The sequence below is a fragment of the Oryctolagus cuniculus genome, chromosome 21 (genome assembly GCF_964237555.1).
Source record: "Oryctolagus cuniculus chromosome 21, mOryCun1.1, whole genome shotgun sequence".
Lineage (NCBI taxonomy): Eukaryota > Metazoa > Chordata > Mammalia > Lagomorpha > Leporidae > Oryctolagus > Oryctolagus cuniculus.
This window is the reverse complement of record NC_091452.1, coordinates 17,927,855-17,950,352: the sequence shown is the minus strand read 5'-3', so window position 1 is coordinate 17,950,352 and position 22,498 is coordinate 17,927,855. Positions and strand designations below refer to the sequence as shown.

The 22,498-nt window shown below is 58.4% G+C and overlaps 1 protein-coding gene and 1 long non-coding RNA gene across 2 annotated transcripts in view; one reads left to right on the top strand and one right to left on the bottom strand.

Moving 5' to 3' along the window:
- Positions 1–22,208, top strand: part of SSH1 (slingshot protein phosphatase 1) — a 71,888-nt gene extending 49,680 nt beyond the window's left edge. The window contains exons 9-15 of the mRNA XM_051835846.2: positions 1,471–1,564; positions 3,730–3,858; positions 6,789–6,835; positions 8,001–8,147; positions 9,253–9,453; positions 12,567–13,119; positions 16,782–22,208. Coding sequence (XP_051691806.2) covers positions 1,471–1,564; positions 3,730–3,858; positions 6,789–6,835; positions 8,001–8,147; positions 9,253–9,453; positions 12,567–13,119; positions 16,782–17,957 — 2,347 coding nt within the window. The 3' untranslated portion in view covers positions 17,958–22,208. The remainder of the gene's footprint in view (positions 1–1,470; positions 1,565–3,729; positions 3,859–6,788; positions 6,836–8,000; positions 8,148–9,252; positions 9,454–12,566; positions 13,120–16,781) is intronic.
- Positions 7,132–9,190, bottom strand: LOC138847423 (uncharacterized). The gene is made up of 2 exons (XR_011385234.1): positions 8,897–9,190; positions 7,132–7,463 (listed from the first exon to the last, which is right to left on the bottom strand). It is a non-coding gene; the product is annotated as an uncharacterized lncRNA (long non-coding RNA).
- Positions 22,209–22,498: the final 290 nt, after the last annotated feature.

Below are 22,498 nucleotides of genomic sequence, written 5' to 3'. Positions count from 1 at the left end.
GCTTGGGAAGACAGCAGACTCTGCACCCATGTGGGAGATCTGGATAAAACTCCTGGCTCCTGGCCATTGTAGCCATCTGGGGAGTGAACCAGCAGATGGAAGATACCTCTCTGTCTCTCCCTCCTTCTCTCTCTGTATTTATGCCCGATTTCAAATAAATAAATAAATCTTTAAGAAAAATTTTTGTATTGGGGCTGGAGTTGTGGCACAGCTGGTTAAGCCACCATCTACAGCACCAGCATCCCGTATGAGTGCCAGTTCTAGTCCCGTCTGCAGCACTTTCAATCCAGCTCCCTGCTAATGCATCTGGGAAAGCAGCAGAAGATGGCTCAAGTGCTTGGACCCCTGCACCCACGTGGGAGACCCAGATGAAGCCCGGGCCATTGTGGCCATTTGGGGATGGAAGATCTCTCTCTCCATCTATCTCTCTAACCTACCAAATAAATAAGTCAATCTTTTAAAAATGTTTTTATTTATCTGAAAGATAGAGATAGAGAGCTCCTGTCTGCTGGTTCACTCCCCAAATGCCCACAGCAGTTACACCTGGGCCAGGCCAAAGCCAGGAGCATGGAACTCAACCCCGATCTCCCACGTGGGCAGCAGGGACCCAGGTACTTGAGCCATCACCTGCTGCCTCCCAGGGTGTGCATCAGCAGGAAGCTGGCATCAGAAGCAGAGCCGGGGCTCACACCCAGGCAGGCTGATGCTGGCACCTTAACCCCATGGCAAACGCCCGCCCCGGAACACTGGGTCTTCGGAGAGCTGGGGATGAGCTGCAGCATGTCCAGGGCATGGCTGGGCTGACCGTGCGAGGCCTTGGTGGAGTGGCGAGAAGGTGGGGAGAGAGAGCTGCTTTGAGGTGTGCAGGGTCACCGCGGGGCAGGAGGACTGCCCCAGTGCGAGTGGCCCGCGAGCAAAGCAGAGGCTTTGCCAGCAGGGGCTGGCACGTAGACTTCACGGGGGAATCCACAGATTCTGATTCCGTGGAAAGAGGAGATGCTGGAGATAGCCGGGCTGAGCCATCTCAGGACGTGGCGGCAGCCTCCTGCCCAGGTGTGTTTGGGCAGAGACTAAAGGACCTGGAAGGGCAGGGGTGTTGGGCTGCAGGGCCAGAGGAGAGGGGAGAGGGTCCCCAGTGTCCTGCCCTGAGAGCCCTGATGCCACAGAGCCGAACACGGAGTGGGCTTCCCACTCTGCCCCATGAGAATTCTAGTGTGGCTGAACACGGAGTGGGCTTCGGCTCCATGGTGCCTCCTCTTGGCGAGTGTCCACTCTGCCCTGTGGGAATCCTAGCATTGGGGCAGGTTTCCCCCGCGCCCCACCCCACCCCGGGCCCGCGCACACCCCGCCGTGAGCTCTCCGCGCCGCCGCTGCACTGTGTGAACAGGGAGCGGAGCGTCGGCTGTCCCTGGGCCTCTGGCCTCCAGCTTCCTGCTGTCCTGTGCTCTGCTAGATGTCCTTTCTCTCCAGGCCAACCGAAGGGGAAAGGACCGAGCGCCTCATCAAAGCCAAGCTCCGAAGCATCATGATGAGCCAGGATCTGGAGAACGTGACCTCCAAGGAGGTGAGGGAGGCCCGAGGGACGCGCTGGCCCTGGGCTGCAGGTGCCTCTCCGCCCGCCCGCCCCAGCGGCAGCAGGACTCAGGGGGAGGGGCACAGGCCTTGGACTCAGCCTCCGGCTTGGTTCTAGAGCTGCCACTTCCTGGCAGTGGGTCCTGGGGCAAAGTTTTTATTTGTTTATTTGTTTGTTTTAAGATTTATTTATTTATTTGAAAGAGTGACAGGAAGAGATCTTCTATCCCCTGCTTCACTCCCCAAAAGGCCACAGCAGCTGGGGCTGGGCCAGGCCACAACCAGGAGCCTGGAAATCCATCCGGGTCTCACATGGAGAGGAGCAGGGGCCCACGCACTTGGGCTATCCTCTGCCGCTTTGCCGGGCACCCTAGGAGGGAGCCGGATCAGAAGCAGAGCAGCCGAGACTTGAACCGGCGCCCGTGTGGGATGCCGGTGTCGCAGGCGGGCCTCTTGATCTCCCCAGGCCTCACTCGGATGACTTGTGAGGTCACCATGGGCTCCGTAGGTCGCATGGGGAAGCAGTTTCCTGTTCGTGCCCTCTCCCGCCTTGCGTCCCACGCTGCTGGGTTTTAAGCAAGAGACAGCAAACATTCCTGTACAGGACCCCACCTGGCCTGCCTTCTCTCTGCATGCACTGTTTTCCTTGATCGCTTTTTTCCTGTTATTTTTCTTCAAGAAACACAGCAAATGATAACAGCTTACATTGGGCAGATTTACGAGGTTGAAATTATCCTGTTAGGGCTGGTGGGGCGCAGAGGGCTAAGCTGCTGCCTGTGGTATGGGCACCCCGTATCAGACCACCAGTTCTGCTCCCAGCTGCTCCACTTCGGATGCAGCTCCCTGCTACCACACCTGGGAAGGCAGCGGAGGATGGCTCAAGTGCTTGGGGCCCTGCTCCCCTCTATGTGAGACCCAGATGGAGTCCATGACTCCTGACATAGGCTTGGTCCAGCCCCGGCTATTGCAACCATTTGGAAAGTGAGCCAGTAGATGGAAGGTCTCTTTTTCGGTCTCTTTCTCTCTGTAACTGCCTTTCAAACAAATAAATAAATCTTTTTTTTTTTTTAGAAAAGATGCCCTTTTAAAAGGTCATGCTACCATCAGTGCTCTGCCTTTGTGGGTTCCATATCCTCAAATCCAGGGAACCTGGGGTCAGAGATGGGGGAACAGCTGCCTGTGTCCTGAACAAGCCCTCATGTATCTCTCCTGTCACCATGCCCCGAGCAGCACAGTGTAACACACTGCTCACAAGGCGTGTACGAGTGCTGGGCCCTCCAAGTCCTCTGCAGGTGATGTAAAGTGCCCAGGAGGATGTGGGATGTGCGGGGCTTCTGGACAGGCGCGCTGCGGTCTTCCTTTGCCGTTGGTTCACCCTCCAATGGCCACTGCGGCTGGTGCTCTACGGCCGGCGCACCGCGCTGATCCAATGGCAGGAGCCAGGTGCTTCTCCTGGTCTCCCATGGGGTGCAGGGCCCAAGCACCTGGGCCATCCTCCACTGCACTCCCTGGCCACAGCAGAGAGCTGGCCTGGAAGAGGGGCAACCAGGACAGAATCCAGTGCCCCGACCGGGACTAGAACCCGGTGTGCCGGCGCCACAAAGCGGAGGATTAGCCTAGTGAGCCGCGGCGCTGGCAATGCTGCGGTCTTATTTAAGGGACTTGACTGCCTGCAGCTGTCGGTTTGGGGTGGGGGTGGGGGGCTGGGGCTGGGCGTGTCCTGGAACCAGGCCCTTGAGGATCCTGCAGGCTGATTGTGTCTTTGTCTTAATTAACACCTCTTGGCAGTTGTGTGGTGGGGCTTTCCTACGCAGAGCAGAGCTGTCTGTGAGGGTCTCACTCACTGCGTCACGGTTGCTGTTCAGCTGTGAAAGCGTAAAGGCTTCGGACTCAGTAGCACAGGTCCCGGGGCCGGCAGGTTCCTAACCTGCAGTAATCAGCTTCCTCCAGTTGGCCTGACTTCTAGGCTGCGTAACCCGCGTGCCTGCCACGCACGTGTGTGCGCTGTGTGTGTCCCAGTGCACGACTGCCCAGAAAGAAAGAAAACGCCAACCCCTGGTTTTGAAAACAGCCGCAGTTTGTGCTGTGGGCGCAGTGCTTTGAAGAGGGGCAGTGCTTCCCCTGACGTGACTCTTCCCAATGTCTTCCGCTCCGCAGATCCGGACCGAGTTAGAGAAGCAGATGAACTGTAACTTGAAAGAATTCAAGGAATTCATAGACAACGAGATGCTGCTCATCTTGGGGCAGATGGACAAGCCCTCCCTTATCTTCGACCATCTTTATCTCGTAAGAGGCACGGCCCACGTTGGTGTCTGGTTGGGGAACGTGAATCAGGCCTTGATTGTTTGGCTTTTGCAGCAAGTCAGGGAGAAAAGGCAGGCGAAGAAACAGGCCTGAGTTCCCGGTGACCCCCTCCCGAGTCCAGCGGGGCTGACCCCTCTCCACCCTGCAGCCTGTATACAGGTCTGCTCTCAAGCCCGGGTGGGGGCTGTGGCTCCCCGCTGAGCCGTGGGGAGTTTGTTGGAAGCTGTGTGGCATCGTCCAGAGGCATGTGATCGCAGATTCTCACGGCCCCATGTTGTCGGCCGTCGCTCACACACTGTTCCCGCCCACTCACCTCCAAATGGTGCGTGGGCTAAAGGACCAAGGAGCCTACTCAGCAAGCCCCGGAATTAGGCCCCAGTATCCCACGCATGAGAACAATGGGGCAGACACATCCCACAGGGCTTCCCTTCTGTGCGTGGCTCCCGGAGCCCACTGGAAGAGCCGCCCCCGTCGGTCTCATCACCCTGGGCCACTCGTGCCGGATCTCCACACCTCTGGTGTGCCCAGCATGAAGGCAATGGGCAGGTTTGCAGAGGGAGCCGCAGACCGCGGAGGAGCGCCCGTGGTGGGCTGAGACTCCAACCCGGTGGCCCAGCCACATGCGCTTCTCGGGCCCCATCCCCTGGGGCAGATCCGTTTGCCTCTTCCTTCACCGCAGACCTCGGGGGAGATTATGAGAACTAACTAAAATACAGATGGAGGGCGCCACGCGCGTGTGCCGCCACAAGAGAAAGTGCTGCCTGGGCGAGCTGGGGACGCGGAGTTGCTGCTGAAGGCGGGCAGGATTCTGCCTGTGTCAGAAGGAAGCCATCGGCCGGCGCCGCGGCTCTCTAGGCTAATCCTCCGCCTAGCGGCGCCGGCACACCGGGTTCTAGTCCCGGTCGGGGCGCCGGATTCTGTCCCGGTTGCCCCTCTTCCAGGCCAGCCCTCTGCTGTGGCCAGGGAGTGCAGTGGAGGATGGCCCAGGTGCTTGGGCCCTGCACCCCATGGGAGACCAGGAAAAGCACCTGGCTCCTGGCTCCTGCCATTGGATCAGTGTGGTGCGCCGGCCGCAGCGCGCTGGCCGCGGCGGCCATTGGAGGGTGAACCAACGGCAAAGGAAGACCTTTCTCTCTCTCTCTCTCTCTCTCTCTCTCTGTCCACTCTGCCTGTCAATAAATAAATAAATAAATAAATAAATAAATAAATAAATAAAAAAGAAGGAAGCCATCGAGGGTTTCCGGATGGCATCCCTCCCACGTGTATGGATCTATACACACACACGTGTGTATATATGACACTCCCGCACGTGCATGTGCCGTGTTACTGAGGGCACTTCAGAAGGTTAAAATGTGTGTGTTCTTTCATGATACGCGTTCCTGGAAGTTTTTGACCACGGATTTCAAACCCATCTTCTCATTGCCTGGAAGTGCCCGTGGGTGAACACAGCTGCTCTGTCGCACGGGTGGAGTGACGGGGAAACAGGCACTTCTCAGGCGCCCTCGCAAGAACCCTCGCACGCCTGCGTTCCTGGACCCACCCGCGGGGAGCGCCGCACAGCCACCCCCGGCTGGCCTCTCTCCACCAGGCGATGGTCATGTCAGGGGGAGCTCACAGCCTCGGTGGGGCTGCCGTGGTTTTTCTGCCTGGCTCAGTGCTCTGTGTCACTTTGTCACGAGAGATACTAAAGGAATTAGTTATAATAACAGACTGGCCGGCAGCACCAGGCGGGGCCAGCTCGCCCAGGTCCCGCCCTCTCAGCACCGCAGGTGGCTCGCGGGGGCTGCTCTTTGGGGGTCACCTGCATTTCCTAAGAGCAAAGTGACCATTTGTTCCTTTTCCTTTGTCTTTTTCACCCTTCCACGTTCCTTGAATCCAGATTGATTGATTGATTGATTTGAAAAGCTGAGTTACAGAGGAGGTGGGGAGACAGAGATCTCCCATCCACTGGCTTACTCCCCAGATGGCCACACTGGTCAGGGTTGGGCCAGGCTGAAGCCAGGAGCCCAGAACTCCCTCCAGGTCTGCCACATGGGTGCAGGGGCCCAAGCACTTAGGCCATCTTCTACTGCTTTCCCAGGCCTATTAGCAGGGAGCTGGATCAGAAGTGGAGCAGCCAGGACTTGAACCAGTGCTCATGTGGGAATGCCCGTGTTGTAGGTGGTCGCTTAGCCACTGTGCCACAATGCCCCTAACTTGCTTTCTTTTAACAGTTTTTTCACTTAGCTGATATTTCCCTGGCCTGTTAAATATTCACCTGAAGAGTATTTTATTTTTTTCTTTAAGATTTTATTTATTTATTTGAGAGGTAGAGTTACAGAGAGGTCCTCCAACCACTGGTTCACCCTCCAAATGGCCACAACAGCTGGAACTGAACTGATCCAAAGCCAGGAGCTTCCTCTGGGTCTCCCATATGGGTACAGGAACCCAAGCACTTGGGCCATCTTCCACTGCTTTCCAGGCCATTAGCAGGGAGCTGGAGCAGTCAGGATGTGAACCAGCGCCCATATGGGATGCCGGCGCCACAGGCAGAGGCTTACCCTCCTGTACCACAGCGCCAGCCCCTCAGGATGCTTTTTGTAAGTGGAGCCACTGGGAGGCTTTATAATGTTGTCAAAATCCCTGCCAGAAAAGTGGAATGAGTTCTGCTGTCATCGGTGATGAGTGCAGACGCCCCCAAGGGGGGTCGCGAGCCGACCCCACTGGGGTCCCAGGAAGGGAAGCAGAGCGACGGCAGCAGGGTTTCCTGGGTCCTCCCTCCCCTCCCCGTCATGCCACAGAGGATGCTGGGAGCCCCTCACCGTCCTCCAAGGCCTCACGGTCATGGCCAGGGAAGACCCCACGTCCCGTAAGCAGCTGCAAGGCTGGCTGGCGTGTGACACTCATGGGGGTTTGTGTGATCTGTCCCCCAGGGCTCAGAATGGAATGCATCCAACCTGGAGGAACTGCAGGGCTCAGGGTGAGTCTGCGCCCCTTGTCTTCCCCCGTCCTTCCGGGCGGCTCAGCAAGGCCCGGGCTGCCCGGTCTCTGAAGTAGCTGGCAGGGCTGATGTGCATAACTGCACGGAGGTGCCTCGGAGTGGCGTGTCAGAGAGGACCGCTCTGAATCGCACCCAATGGTACTGCTGAGTCCCTGCGCCGTGGTCCCTGGGCCACTCCCGCCTCGACCTCCGGTTATGCTTGGGGGCCCAGTGGCGGCCTGGCCAGGAAGCGCTGGGCTCCAGAAATGAAGAACGTTTAAACCTGGGTCTTTCGGAACAGACGGCTGGACTTTCCCCCCATTTATTTATTTTTTAACCCACACAGCCACAAAGTCGCCATCCTGTGTGTCTGACGTGATGGCATTCTCGAATGACCGCATTTGAAAATCAAGACTAAACAAATCCTAAAATACATCTTTAGAACTGCTGGTTAGGAGGTGTCCTTTCATCGCGGAGTAGTTCTCCAAAGGGGGCCTCGTGTTCTCCAGGCCGGCCGCGTGGCTGGGAAGAAACGAGCGGCCTCGGAGGCATTTTCTCTGCACGTATCAGTGTCCTCTTACGAAGCCGACTGGAAGTGTCTCCTGACCCCTGCAGTCACTCTGGTCTCCTACAAGTGAAAGAAGTGACTGATTAAGTTCAGAGGGATAGCAGACCCTCTCATTTATTTATATCCTGCCTTGTTTCAAAACAGGATTGCAGGCAGTTCCCAGGGACGTAGATGATGGATGGATGTTTTCTGCTTTTTAACTATCAAACAGCGCGGACTTGAAAAACAACAGCCCCTGTAGACTCAGCGATAGCTGTAAATTTTGCAACTTGAAGGCGTGTAGAGTGTATTTATTTAAGTAATGCATATATTTAGTTTGCACAGTTAACATTGTTGAGCAATGCTTTTGATCGGGAGGCTTTTTAAAATAAGGAAATTTTTTTAAATAAAATATAATGCGTTCTCACGTGGAGGGCATTTAGAAATTACAAAAAAGAAAAGAAAAAAACCACAAGAGTCCCACCACAGACATCCGTTCTTCCTGTGTCTAACTTTTCTTCCCTTTGCCTGTGTGTTTTTTTTTTTTTTTTTTTTTTTTTTTTTATGTCCAATTCCTCCTGATTCTCCAAATTTGCTCTCTGGTTTTTCTCATTGCAGGGTTGACTACATCTTAAATGTCACCAGAGAAATAGATAACTTCTTCCCCGGCTTATTTGCCTATCACAACATCCGTGTCTATGACGAGGAGACCACAGACCTGCTGGCCCACTGGAACGAAGCGTATCACTTCATAAACAAAGCCAAGTGAGCATGCGCCGGGGCTGGGGTTGGAGCCGGGCACCAGGCTGCTGGCCGCTAGCCACTGCCCGTCTCCACACACAGGCCCTGATGTGCTCGTCCCTTCCCACTTGTCCTGGGTCACAACATCGGACCCCTGGTTTTTGCCAAGGTCTAACCGCAAGTGGACGCTCTTGGGAGCTCTCCCCCCTGGGGAGCCGCTGAGCCAAAGAAGGGTCAGGGAGGAGAGCCCCGCCCATCCCTGGGCCTAAAGCCTGCGTCCCAGCCCAGGCAGAGCTCCACAGACTGACCAGCAGAGGCCAAGGCCAGCCCCGCAGCCTGAGCCGTCCCTGCTCCCCGCACCGAGTCACCACAGGGTGACTCGGAGGTCACCCTGTGAGGAGCACCCTGCTGGCTTCGTGCCCCTCTGGGTCCGAGCTCCACAGCATGTCCTTTCCAAGGTGTCAGTCCTCCTGCATCCTCTGGGGACAGACTTCAGACAGGCATTCAAGAAAACACCAGGCACAGAGACCTGGGGGGCAGATTCAAGGCCAGGGCAGCAGAGCCAGGCACTTACTCCCCCCTGAACAAATACCGCAGGGCAGGTGCCGCCCTGGCCAGCTCGGCCTTCCCCATGCCCTTGAGCAAGCAAACCAGACACGCCTGAGCCTGCACTTACAACTCACGCGTCCCCCCTCCCCCGCGGCCGCCATCCCTGCCCTCTGTCTGACTGGCACCTCGCTGTCCCCAGGGCCCAGCAGCCCTTGCCCGCTGACCCCATTTGCTGCAGCAGCTCCTCCCCGTCCCCATCTGCTGCCACCGCTGAGCCGCTTTTGCAGGCGTCCCCTGGCTGCCAGTGGCTTCTCGGGGCAGGGTTCTGGGCGTCTGGCGCGTGCCAGGTGGGAAGATTCCTGAAGGCAGCCAGTCCTGCAGGCCGTGGCGGGGCGAGGATATGATTGATCCAGCAGCAGAGTGATTGCTGTTAGAGGGTGTGCAAACCTGCTCTGTAAACAATGCCGACACAGCAGACCGCGGCCGATGACGTCAGGGTCTAAGGAGGAAGTCAGCCGGGCACGGACAGAGATGACGTCGTGGAAGCTTCCTAACTCTTTCTCCGCCTCCGCCCCCGCAGGAGGAACCACTCCAAGTGCCTGGTCCACTGCAAGATGGGTGTCAGCCGCTCGGCGTCCACGGTCATCGCCTACGCCATGAAGGAGTTCGGCTGGCCCCTGGAGAAGGCGTACAACTACGTGAAGCAGAAGCGCAGCATCACCCGGCCCAACGCGGGCTTCATGAAGCAGCTGTCCGAGTACGAGGGCATCCTGGACGCCAGGTGGGTGCCGGCCTGCGGGAAGGGTCGCTGGCAGAGCCAGAGCGCCCCCTTGCGGGAAGAGAGGAGCGGGTCTCTGATCGGCAGTGTCCAGGGGCCCTGCGTGTGCCTTGGCTGCACGAGGGGCAGTGCCTGACCACTTGTCCAAGGCATGAGCTGGGGCTCGGTGTGGGCCTGAGGGCCTCCTGCTTCCCGAGCGTCCGCTTGGCACCATGTCCTGTGCACAGTTTTTATTTTCCTTTTTAAAGATTTACTTATTTGAAAGGCAGAGTTACAGAGAGGCAGAGGGAGGGAGAGAGTGAGAGGTCTTCCATCCACTGGTTTGCTTCCCAAATGGCCACAATGGCTGGAGCTGCGCCGATCCGAAGCCAAGAGCCAGGAGCTTCTTCTGGGTCTCCCATGCAGGTGCAGGGGCCCAAGCACTTGGGCCATCTTCCGCTGCTTTCCCAGGCCATTAGCAGGGAACTGCATTGGAAGTGGAGTAACCGGGACTTGAACCAGTGCCCATATGGGATGCTGGTACTGCAGGCAGTGGCTTTACCTGCTGTGCCACAGCCCCGGCCCCCACGCATACCCTTTGATACAGGGCAAGCTCAGGATTGCGGAAGCAGATGCCCAGGATCTGCACCTGTGAGCATTCAGGCGGCTCGGTCAGTCTCCCTGAGCCTCAGTCTCTTCTTCTTGGTTAAAAACCCGCCTGAAGGTGAACTGGCACGGGGTACCTGGTGTCGAGTCCTGGCTCTGCTCCCGATTCCAGCGTCCTACTAATGCCCTGAGAGGCAGCAGGTGATGGCCCAAGTAGTTGGGTCCCTGCCACCCATGAGGGAGACCCAGAAGGAGTTTCTGGCTCTTGGCTTCAACCTGGCCCAGCCCAGGCTCTTGTGAGCATCTGTGGAATGAAGCACAGAGCGAGGATCTTTCTCTGTCTCTGCCACGAGGTACCAGTGGCTCTTGTGTGTTGATGAGTGAATGGGGAACAGCATGAGGTCTGCATGTACAGTGGAATATTACTCGGCCCTAAAAAGGACCCAGAATCTGATGCCTGCTACAACATGGTGAACCTTGGGGACGTTGCACCAGGCGCAATAAGCCGGTCACAACAAGGCAAGTGCCGTGTGCTCCCACGTAGGTCCAATGGCTTCCCTGCTTCCTTCCTTTCCTCCCTTCTTTCTCCCTCCCTCCCTTCTTACCTTCCATCCCATTTTGAGAGAGAGAGAGAGAGAATATCCCATCTGCTGGTTCACTCCCTGTTACCCACAACAGCCAGGGCTGGGCCAAGAGCTGGCAACACCCTCCAGGGTCCCGTGTGTGCGGCAGAAACCCAGTGACTTGAGCCATCACTGCTGCCTCCCAGGGTGAGCATGCACAGGGAGCCCAGGCCAGGCCCTAGAGCCGGGAATGGAACATCAGGTGCCCTGCTGTGGGGTGTGGGCACCCAACTGCCAGGCTAAACCTCAGCTCCCCTGGGATGCTTTTAAGACTTCTCATTCCTGCCCTGAAGGGGTCTGCAAAGGACAGGGGGTCCTCCTTCCCCCGGGGCTGGGGATGCCTGCGGAACTGGCGCTGAGAGGCCCCCCGTTCCGCCATGCACTCCCGGGTCTGCTGGCCTCTGAGAGGTTCTTGTGCCCACTCGGGGCAGAGGGGGCCCCGGAGATGGCAGGCCGCCAGCGCCCCAGGCCCTCACAGAGGCCAGCTGCTCAGGGCTCGCCTTCTCCGGTCCCTTCCTAGGCCTGGATTATTCCTGACCCTTGTTGGAAGGAAGCCAGAGGCTCCATCTAGTGGCTTCTTGGCCAAGTTTTGGGGAAGCAGCAGCGCCCTGGCCAGGTTGACGGGGATCCTGGGAACAGCTCCGGCCATGGCTGGACTGCTTCACTGTCAGCTGGAGAGTGTCTCAGCGGGGTCCCCAGACGGGGCCCAGACTAGGAGGAGCAGGGCCGGGCAAGCTGCTGTCCTCTCCCTCCTTCTGGCGGTCGTCACTCACTGCCAGAGTGCCTTTGCAGCCCAGCCAGGGGTTAGGGGTCTCGGTGGCCCTGCCTTGAGCTTCGCAGCCCAGGGGAGGGCGTGCACGGTGCAGACAGTAACAAACGAGCACGATGCTCCCTCGCCCGGAAGAGCAGCAGCGAGCCCTGACTGACAAGTTGCCTCTCTGCTGCTGCGACCCTCCTGGCCCAGGGTGTTGTCACCCTCAGGTCTGGGGAGGCTCAGTTACCTTCTGTCACTGTAGATCTCTCCCACCTCGGTTGCCTGTATTTATGAACTGTATTATAAAACCAGCGCCACTGGTTAAGCCATCGCCTGCCGTGCCGGCATCCCATATCAGTGCTGATTTGAGTCCTGGCTGCTCTGCTCCTGATCCAGCTCCCTGCTAGTGCTCCTGGGAAGCAGCAGAAAATGGCCCAAGTGCTTGGGTCCCTGCTGCCCACGTGGGAGACCCGGATGGAGTTCCTGGCTCCTGGCTTCATCCTGGCCCAGATCTGGCTGTTGCAGCCATTTGGAGAATGAACCAGCAATGGAAGATCTCCCTCTTTTCCTCTCTGTCACTCGGCCTTTCAAATAAATAAACCTTTAATTAAAAAATAACTATAGTATTAGAAGAAATCATTTAAAATCTGACCTGTCATTGCTCTGCCCTAAACAAATATTTCATGTTTCCTGATTCTCACACACACACACACACACACACACACACACTGTGTGTCCCCGGGGACGTGCGTGTGAGTCCACCGTTACCTGCCCTCCCCGTGGTCCTCTTCGTGTGCCCCCAGTCTGGTGGGAGAGGATCAGTGTTTGCCTGTGACAGGCAGCAGCTGAGAGGCGGAGTTACAGAGTGGCAGGGACGTGACCGAGCAGGTTAGCTCCCACGTCGTCCTTGGGCACGGGAAAGCCACACGAGGCTTCTCTTGGGAGCCTCAATGGGGCAGGGGCCTCATGCCGTTTCTCAGCCTTGCGTTTCTGGAAACAGGTGACTTTACCTAATCGACTCTTGGTGCACATGCTTGACACGTGGGGCACACCCCTGGCACACACCTGACCTCAGGCTGTCCCCAGCTCGCTCCTCCCGGGACCCTGCGGGCGCCGTCTGCCTGGCCAACCTTGCTTGCTCTCTCCGCCCACAGCAAACAGCGGCACAACAAGCTGTGGCGCCCGCAGCCAGAGAGCAGCCTCCAGCAGCCTGCAGACGAGCCCGCGGGCCCCAGTGACTTCTTGCCAGAGGCCCTGGATGACGCCACGGAAGCCCAGCTGCCCTGCGTGGGCGATGCCACCCAGCCCGCGTTCGCCAGCAGCAGGCTCCCGGGAGGGCCCACGCTCCCTTGCTGCTTCCGGCGGCTCTCAGACCCCCTGTTACATTCCCCGGATGAGGAAGCGGACGGCTTGGTCCAGCTCGAGGATCTAGAGAGGGATGCGCTCCTGGAGGGTGCTGCGCAGCCGCCTGAGGCGCCCCGGCCGGCCAGACAGCCCCAGGAGAGCCCTGCCCCCTGTGAGAAGGACGTGAAGAAGAGGCTAGAGTTTGGGAGCCCCAAGACGCGGAGTGGCTCCCTCCCGCAGGTGGAGGAGATGGACAGGGACGAGGGCCCAGGAGCTGGGAGGTGGGGCCACCCCCCAAGTCCGCTCAACCGGGAGAACCTAAATAATAACAACAGCAAGAGGAGCTGCCCGGATGACTTCGAGGTAGGTGTGGGGCGGGCACTCGGGGTCCCCCAGCACATCACCCCTGCCCTGCCCCGCAGAGCTGCCCCCTCCCAGCCCTGCACTCCGCCATGCCTGCTGGGCAGCAGTCCACCTCCCGTGGCCAGCAGGTTCAATCCAGAGGGCGATTCTGCCCACCGCTTAGGGGCCTGGCCTGTGCATGTCTGGTGGGATCTGTCAGGGATTGAGAGGGACTCAGCCAGGTCCCTGGCAAGCTGTCCCCGTCCCACACGGCGCCTGCAGCTCCCTTCTTCCCGTGTGAAATGTAAAACATGGAACCTTCCCCCAGCTGCAAGCACTTTACAAAAAAAAAAAAAAAAAAAAAAAAAAAAGATTTATTTTATTCATGTATTTGAAAGGCAGAGCTACAGAGAGGCAAGGTAGGGTTTGGGTGGGGGGGGTGGTCTTCCATCCCCTGGTTCACTCCCCAATTGACTGCAATGGCCGGAAATGGGCAGATTTGAAGCCAGGAGCCAGGAGCTTCCTCTGGGTCTCCCACGTGGGTGCAGGGGCCCAAGGACTTGGGCCATCTTCCACTGTTTTCCCAGGCCACAGCAGAGAGCTGGATCAGAAGTGGAGCAGTCAGGACTAGAACAGGTGCCCATATGGGATGCCGGCGCTGCAGGCAGAGGATTAACCTACTGCGCCTCAGTGCCGGCTCCATGCAGTTTTATATTATTTAGTTTATGTGACTTGTTTGAAGACCCCCTCATATACATGAATTTTGCAATTTTTTGTACCAAAATACACTTAGCCCCTTTTTTTAAAATTACTTTTTATTTATTTCAGAGAGATAGCATGCACTCCCATCCACTCGTTCACTTCCCAAATGCCTGCAACAGCCGGGACTGGGCAGAGACCCGGGAGCTGAGAACCCAAGCCAGGGTCTCCCACATGGGCAGCCCGGCCCCCGTCACTTGAGCCATCACCGCTGTCTCCCAGCATCTGCATTAGCAGGAAACTGGAGCCATTAACCAGAAAAGCAGAGCACCGGCAGGAGGGTCCTTCACCCACTGGCTCACTCCCGATGCCCACAACAGCCAGGTCTGAGCCAGGTCTGGGCCAGGCCAAAGTGAGGAGCCAGGAGCTCCATCCTGGTCTCCCCCATGGGTGGCAGGGGCCCGGTACTTGGGCCACTCTCTGCTGCCTTCTCGTGTGAATTAGCCAGAAGCCTGATGGGAAGCAGAGTGGCTGGGACTTGAACCAGCACTCCAGTACGGGACGCTGGCATCACAGGTGGTAGCTTAACCTGCTGTGCCTCAAAGTCAGTCCCTTAAGTATTTTTAATTGTAGTTTAAGCAAACTTTTGAAGTATCCTTGTATCGTTTTATTCTCCATTTATGCTCATTTACATAGGGCATAACTACAAGGCCATTACCACCTCTAAGCAATTATCAGCTGGTAGTAATTCTTCCACATCACTGTCTCATACTCCCACTCTGGACCCAGTGCTCAACTCCGTTAGTCTGTTCTGTCATATCTGGTGGATTCTCTACAACCAGGTTTTAGCCTCCACCTGGTTCTCACCTAGAACCTTCTCTCTGTTCCATTAGTAGTGAGCAGTGGCCTCCCCTGCCCATGCCACAGGACAGCTGCAGTTCTTGAGGGAGAGCGCTGGAGACACCCACAGGTGCATTGAGGTAGAAAGCCAGAGTGTCGTTAACATGTCACCACGACGCAAGCAAAACTGGGCAGTGACTTCCACCAACCTCCAAGTCGCATTGAGGCTTCAAAGCCAAAGACTGATTGCAGTTTTCCCTCCTTCTACCCGCCTCTGGCTGGTATCTGGCTGGCAGCCACACCACCACCTGGGACATCTGTGTCCCATATCCTAGTGCCCAGTCGGAGTCCTGGCTGCTCCGCTTCTGATCCAGCTCCCTGCTGATGCACCTGGGAAGGCAGCAGAAGATGGCCGCAGTGCTTGGGCCCCTGCCACCTACGAGGGAGACCATGATGGAGTTCCTGGCTCCCAGCCCTGACCCAGCCCAGTCCTAGCTGTTGTGGGCATTTGGGAAGTAAACCAGTGGCTGGAAGATCGATCAATCGATCTTTGTCTGTCTCTCTTTCTTTCTTTTTTCTTTTCTTTTCTTTTTTTTTTTTTAAACAGGCAGAGTGGACAGTGAGAGAGAGACAGAGAGAAAGGTCTTCCTTTGCCGTTGGTTCACCCTCCAGTGGCCGCCGTGGGCGGCGCGCTGTGGCCGGCACACTGTGCTGATCCGAAGGCAGGAGCCAGGTGCTTCTCCTGGTCTCCCATGGGGTGCAGGGCCCAAGCACTTGGGCCATCCTCCACTGCACTCCCTGGCCACAGCAGAGAGCTGGCCTGGAAGAGGGGCAACCAGGACAGAATCCAGCGCCCCGACCAGGACTAGAACCCGTTGTGCCGGCGCCGCTAGATGGAGGATTAGCCTATTGAGCCGCGGCGCCGGCTTCTTTCTTTCTTTTTTAAGATTTATTTATCTATTTGAAGACAGAGTTATAGAGAGGCAGAGGTGGAGAGAGAGAAAGAGAGGTCTTCCATCTTCTGGTTCACTCTGCAAATGACGGCAATGGCCAGAGCTGCGCCGATCTGAAGCCAGGAGTCAGGAGCTTCTTCCGGGTCTCCCATGCAGGTGCAGGGGCCCAAGCACTTTGACCATCCTCCACTGCTTTCCCAGGCCATAGCAGAGAGCTGGATCAGAAGTGGAGCAGCTGGGGCTTGAACCGGTGCCCATATGGGATGCCAGCACTGCAGGCCAGGGCATTAACCCGCTGCACCGCAGCATCAGCTCTTTTCTCTCTCTTTCTCACTGTCCCCACCACCACCACCTCTAAAAAAAGTGAAAAGAAAAACCCAGCTCAGCCTGCCACCTCACCAGGCCCTGCGGGTACTGTGTTAGGTCAGAGTCGGAATCTTTCCCAAGACCGTGAGGAGCTGGGTGATGGTGCTGGAGCCAGGCTATGTTGCCTGCATGGAAAGGTACCTCCTGTGGGGCTGCAGACACCCCAGGTGAAGTTTTTATTTTATTTTTTTAAGAAAGTATTTATTTATTGGAAAGGCAGAACAGAGAGAGAAAAGGAGAGGCAGAGAGATTTTTCCATCCGCTGGTTCACTCCCTGAATGCCTGCAACAGCCATGTCTGGGCCAAGTCCAAGCCAGGAACCAGGAACTCCATCCGGGTCTCCCACGTGGGTGGCGGAGGCCCAAGGATGGGCCGTGAGCTGCTGCTTTCCCAGGTGCGTTAGCATGGGACTGGGTCAGAAGTGAAGTGGCTCAGTCTTGACCTGGCACTGTGACGGGGGATGCCAGTGTCACAGCGCCAGCCCCTAGAGGCAGATTCTTTGTGCAAAAGAGAGGCCGTGTCTCTGTTTCTGTGAGCCAGAGGACCAGGGAAGGCCTGAAACAGGGTCCCACTGTGCAGACTGCAAAGTGGGATTCCAAAGAGGGGTCCTTGGAAGCCGTGGTTTGCCCAGGACCTCGGGCACTTGACTCCTGGAAGGCCCAGCTCTGCCCCCTGACTTGTCCCCAACCGTGTGACTCACGGGCAGTCCAAGAGGTCACTGTGGCTGTGCTACAGTAGGAGGCGCAAGCCAGTGCTGCCTCTGCAGTGCCCGGCCCCACCCTGGTCCTGACTGCACCCTCTCACGATGTCCTTGTACCCTTGCAGCATGACGCCATATTTGGGATCCTGAACAAAGTGAAGCCACCCTATAAATCCTGTGCCAACTGCATGTACCCCACGGCCAGCGGGGCTCCCGAGGCCTTCAGGGAGCCACATGAGGACCCAAGCGCCGGCGCCATCTGCACGCAGCCCGCCTTCCTGCCCCATGTCACCTCTTCCCCTGTGACCCATGCCACCGGCAGATGCAAAACCCTGGAGAAGCCAGCCTCTGGCCCAGCTGAAACGTCCCCAGTCCTCCCAGCCACTGGCCCAAGGCGGCCGGACGGCAATGGCCTTGGGGCCCGGGCCACCCCAGAGTTGCCAGTCAGCCTTTTGGAACCTTCCAGAGAGACCCTGAAGGTCCTTCCAAAGCTGCCCCTCCTCTTGAAGAATCCTCACTGTGATCAGAGCCTTCCCTGCACGGAAGGGGCGAGGGAAGAGCCGTCGCCCAAGAAAGACCCGAGGCCCACCAAGGACCTGCGGCTGCTTCTGTTCGGCGGTGACTCGGAGAGGCCACCGCCCACCAGCTACCTGATGCAGCACCAGGAGTCCATCATCCAGCTGCAGAAGGCCGGCCTCGTCCGCAAGCACACCAGGGAGCTGGAGCGGCTCAAGGGCTCGCCGGCGGACGGCCTGGCCGGCAGGCTGGAGGCCAGCATCCCCGAGGGGAGCCAGGAGCCGGCTGCGCCCCATGCGCCAGACGGAGCCTTGCTGAGGAGCCCCCCGGCCTTCCTGGGCCGCCTGGACCACACCAGTAGCTTCTCGAAGGACTTCCTGAAGACCGTGTGCTACACGCCCACCTCGTCGGCCGTGAGCTCCAGCCTGACCCGCAGTTCCAGCAGCGACAGCATCCACAGCGTCCGCGGGAAGCCGGGGCTGGTGAAGCAGCGCACGCAGGAGATCGAGACGCGGCTCCGGCTGGCGGGCCTCACCGTCTCGTCGCCGCTGAAGCGCTCCCACTCGCTGGCCAAGCTCGGGAGCCTGGACTTTTCGACAGAAGACCTGTCCAGCGAGGCCGACATATCCGCTGCCGCCGCCGACTCTCAGGACGCCAAGCCCAGCAACTCTTCCTTCTTGCATGAGCCCCAGGCCACGCCACGCAGCCCGGCCGCCACCCGCAAAGCATCAGGGAAATCTGCCCCCGAGGACTTGAGAAGCCCCTGCCGGGCGAGCAAGAGCTGACCCGCCCTGCGCTGCTCAGGGACGTCGGAGCCCACCTTTCCCAGGACCCTCCCTCGGTCCCCCTGAGGGTGTGGGCCAGCCTCTGACACCTTGATTCGTCTTAAGCAAGTGCAGTCAGTCACCCCCACCTGGTCCCCTCTCTTGCCCGAGAGAGGAGCAGGAGAAACACCAACGGTTAACACGCAGCACAAGAAGAAAGGGCGCAAGCCGTCCCCAGCACACACACAACTCGGGTCCCCGGTCACGTGTCTGCAGGAAGAGTCACGTTTTTCAGAGTGTGCACAGACATGCACACCCTTCCAGAATATTCCATCTGCAGCATGCAAAAGCAGGGTGGTGGCGCCCTCGGAGGAGGAAACTCTGGGATGGCGACACCTGTCCTACCTCTGTTCTCGCTGCGCTCTGCTCCTGTGAAGTGGGGTCACCACCCAGCCTCCCTCCCGGGAGTCGTGCAGGGTCAGGAAGGGTCTCCCCAGGAAGGACTTCCTGTTATTGGGGACCCTAGAGATGTCAAGACTTCAGGCCGTGTGCACGCAGCCCCGGCGGGCAGAGTCGTCACGCGAAGGCTGCGCTTGAACCAGCCCTGTGCTGAGCGGCGGGCAGCCGTGCGCGATGCGTGGCCCCTGTCCCTGGTGATGTGTGTGTGGCGGGAGATAGGTGGGAGGTTGTCAGTTGTTTCCGTCGCCCCCCAGTCTGAGGGGGGAGGACCCCACAGAGCATGCTGAGCCCCCTCGCTGCTGCTGAACCACCTGTGGTTGGGATTGGGAGACACACCAGGATCCTGAAGGGGCCAGGGGGGCGTCCAAGATGCCAGTGGTCCTGCTGGGAGCCCCAAGCTGAGCTTCCACGGGCCCCATCTCCTCGTGTCGCGTGGGAAGAGGTCTCAGCAGTGAGGAGCTCTCCATCCCCTCTCCGGGAGCCGCTCTGAGAGGGCCGAGGCCGTGAGGGCGTTGTAGATGTTTACAGCTGCCTTTTCCTGTAGCGAGACCCCCGCTTCCTGCTTCCTGCAAGATCCCCACTTCCTGCTTCCCGCCCCCCCCCCGCCCGGAGCCGTCCTGGCGGAGTCAGGAGGAGTCTGGATGGAGCCTCAGCACCAGCACCGTGGCGGCCCCCGTAGCCATCAGGTGAGCGCCGTGCAGCCTCGGGCCCTGGGCTCGAATCTAGGGGCTCACATGGTGTCTGTGAGCCAGACCCCCCCAAAAAAATTTGAAGGAGCATGATGGAAAGGCAGAGGTGGGGTTCAGGGTTCTACACGCCGCTCTGGACAGCCCCCGTGGGCTCAGTGGGTTTTACCTTCTTCAGGGGTTGGAAAAAGAACACAATATGCACGTGACAGGGCCCACATGGCCTGCAAAATCCCAGACACTTCCTCTGGGGCTCTGACAGTGGCCCCGCGGGGATAAACTGGGCAAACCGGAAGCCGGCCCCGGCCTCTGGGACCCCTCAGGCCAGACGCTGGCCGCCTCCCAACTCCAGGCCTCGGCAGCCCGCGGCAGCTGGCCTCTCCCGTGCAGCCCAACTCCAGGCCTCGGCAGCCCGCGGCAGCTGGCCTCCCCCGTGCAGGATGCAGTGTTGGGGGAGGGGGAGGAGCGGGGGGGGGGGGGGTGACACTGTTGGCCGAGGCCTTTCCACGTGTGCCACAGTGACCCGTGAAACCAGCGAGCCCTCCCGGGCCAACCAGACTCAGAGTGGGCTGGGGGACCCCCGTCTTTTCTTGATCAGAATGGGGGGCCCCCAAAGCAGCCATCTGGAGAGCAGCCCAGAAAGGGTCTCGGGGCGCAAGGGTGGTTCCCCTGGCGGTTGCTGCGGGGCGGAACCCCTCCCTCCAGGAGCCCAGGAGCCCGTCTCGCTGGTGCGGTTGTTCCGCTCCGTGCAAACACACGTTATCGTAACTTGACGCGAGCCTGTCTCCGCCAGCGTCCGCTGACGCCGCCTCACAAGGTGATTCTGCACCTGCCCCCAGCGCCCTGTGGGTCTCCCCCGCTCCTCCCAACAGAAGCATTTTCTCAAAAACCCCACCAAGTTCCACGTGTCTTGCCAAATTACGTGTGCTGTGGCCGATCCGCTTTTGTGTCAAAACAATCCCTTCCATTTGGCGATGGCACACTTCGACGGTTGTGGTAACCGCCTAGGAGAGAGAGCCTTGGGGAAACTTGGCCTTTCGAAAGCCATCAGTTTTCTTAACCCAGGTGAGGGGTGGGAGTGGGATCACAAATACACACAGGCCTCCGGCTCTGGGCAAACCTAACGCGTTCGTGGTCGGGAGCACGTCCAGGCTTATCAACCAACATCCGGGCAGCCCCGGCCCCAGCCCCGTCGGCAGGGCGCGAGGAAGCTCTCTAGACCTGGAGGCTGACACTGTAGCCAGGAGAAACCGTGAAGCTTCTCCTTGAAGACCAGATCCGTGTTGCAGGCAAACTGGCATTTTAAATGTTAGACTAAGCAGGGCAGAGCGCGCCACCAGGACAGGGGAACGCTCACTCCAACAGGCGCTTTGTGTGCCGTCCTGGCTCCTGGGGCACAGGAGAGAGGTGAGCGGAGGAGGCATTGGCTGGCGCCGTGCCGAGGTAGGAGGAAAGGCCCGTTTGTGAATCAGCTCAGTCCCCTGGGCGTTCGGCCACACCTCATCTTCCACCTGTCCTCAGCGCCTGTGGCCCTGCCCCAGGATAGCTGGAACATTCTGCGTCGTCTTGCCGGTTCTTGCGAGGCCACGAAGAGAGGAGGCTGCCCTCTGCACGGGGTTTGCCCCCTGCCTGTCTGAGAGCCACTTTGGGAACTTCAGCATTGTCCCTGGATGCATGAACAAGGGTCCCTCGCCTTGCCTTCCCTGCCTCTTTGCCACCATACAGGGACCCCTGCCAACCTCTGGGCTGGCAGACAGCTCGCCACCAGGTGGCAGACAGCGCCGTGGAAGCCCTGCTCACGAGCCTTCCCGTCCCCCAGATCAGCCCAGAGCACGCAACTGAGGTCTCATTGAGCAGACCTTGCTGGCTGCCCCGCAACCTCCGCACGCCCATCTCAGGGCCCTTCCAGGAAGGTGGGTGGATGCACGGCACCCCCAGGGACCATTTCTCCCTGGGGGGAATGAACGCCACAGCCCTCAGTCAAGATCCTGCTGGTGGGTGACCTGGGCGCAGGCGCCCAAAGAGGGCCCCGCCTCCCCGCCCGCAGCGGGGACGCCTTTCACCCAGCCTGCTTGTTGGCTGGCAGCCCCTTCACCTCCGGCAGGAGAACCTGGTGACATCTGGATGCCCCTGGGCAGGTTCACCGATGGCTCCTGGTCCCACTGCACCCTCCTTGAAAGCCCGCCTGTGCGAGGCTGCTCTGCTTGTCTGTGAGCAGACAGAGCCCGGATCCAGTCGCCACTCTTCCAGTGCTGTTTCTTCCTTATCCTCACGCAGGCTGCCTCACCCAGCCTCCCTTGACCTCTCTGGAGTGACGCTGCCCAGCGCTGTCCTGGGTCACTGTTGTGCCGTCGCTGCCACAGCCCTGGCACGGGTCACTCACTCACACAGGAGTCTTTATAACGCCCCGCCCCGTGCTTGCTGCATGATTGCTGCTCCCTCCGCTCCCCTGCACTGTCATTGTTTTACAATCGAGTGCCTTAATACTAGTTTACAAATACTGTGTATTTGTGCGGAACCGTTGGACTCTCATCTTTGTGATCGGATCCTTTGGTCGTGGCGGTGGTGGTTGGTTGTGTCCCCTGCTATGCAGTTCCACGTTGTGTGTCCATGACTTCTTCCATGAGGGGCCTCATGGGAGCAGCACCAGCAGGTCCTGCCAGCGGGTCCCGTGGTCGCCACCGGCAAGGACCTGAGGTGGTTTGCTGGCTCTCAGCCCCAGCCCCAGCCCCAGCCCCAGCCGCACTTGTCCTCTCATTTAATGCAGATTTGTTACCTCCTGGGCCACCTGTTTCTCCTCTCTGTGAGTGTCTGAGCTCTTTGGCAACAACATGTAGGTACCAGTCACCCCCACCCCCACTGTTCCCCAAATCAGGGGCTGTGTGAGATGGGCTGCTCCGTGCTGCCGGTGGGGTCCCGCGTGTTGCGTTAACGGTATCAATGATTTTTTTTATTCTATTGTTTCTCTTCTTGTTTTTTATATTATATATTTAAAAGGCAGTATCTTTTGTACTGTGAATTTGCAGTAGAAGATGCATTGTGCACTTTTTTTTTTTACTTCTGTTGGTGTGTATTGTATATAGTCTGTGTGCTTCTTGTGATAAAAATAAACTTTTTTCTTTATAAATGCCTGACGACTGTGAACAAAAGGAAACTACGTCTTCATGCTGTGCTGGGACAGTCTGATGACATCATCATGGGCAGTGTTTACTGAGCAGCTGCTGTGGGCAAAGCTGCCTGCTAAAGGAGCCGGCTCTGTGGCACGGTGGGTTAAGCCGCCACCTGCAGTGCCAGCATCCCATATGGGTGCCAGTTCGAGTCCCAGCTGCTCCACTTCCAATCCAGCTCTGTGCTAATGGCCTGGGAAGGCAACGGAGATGGCCTGAGTCCTTGGGACCCTACACCCATGTGGGAGAC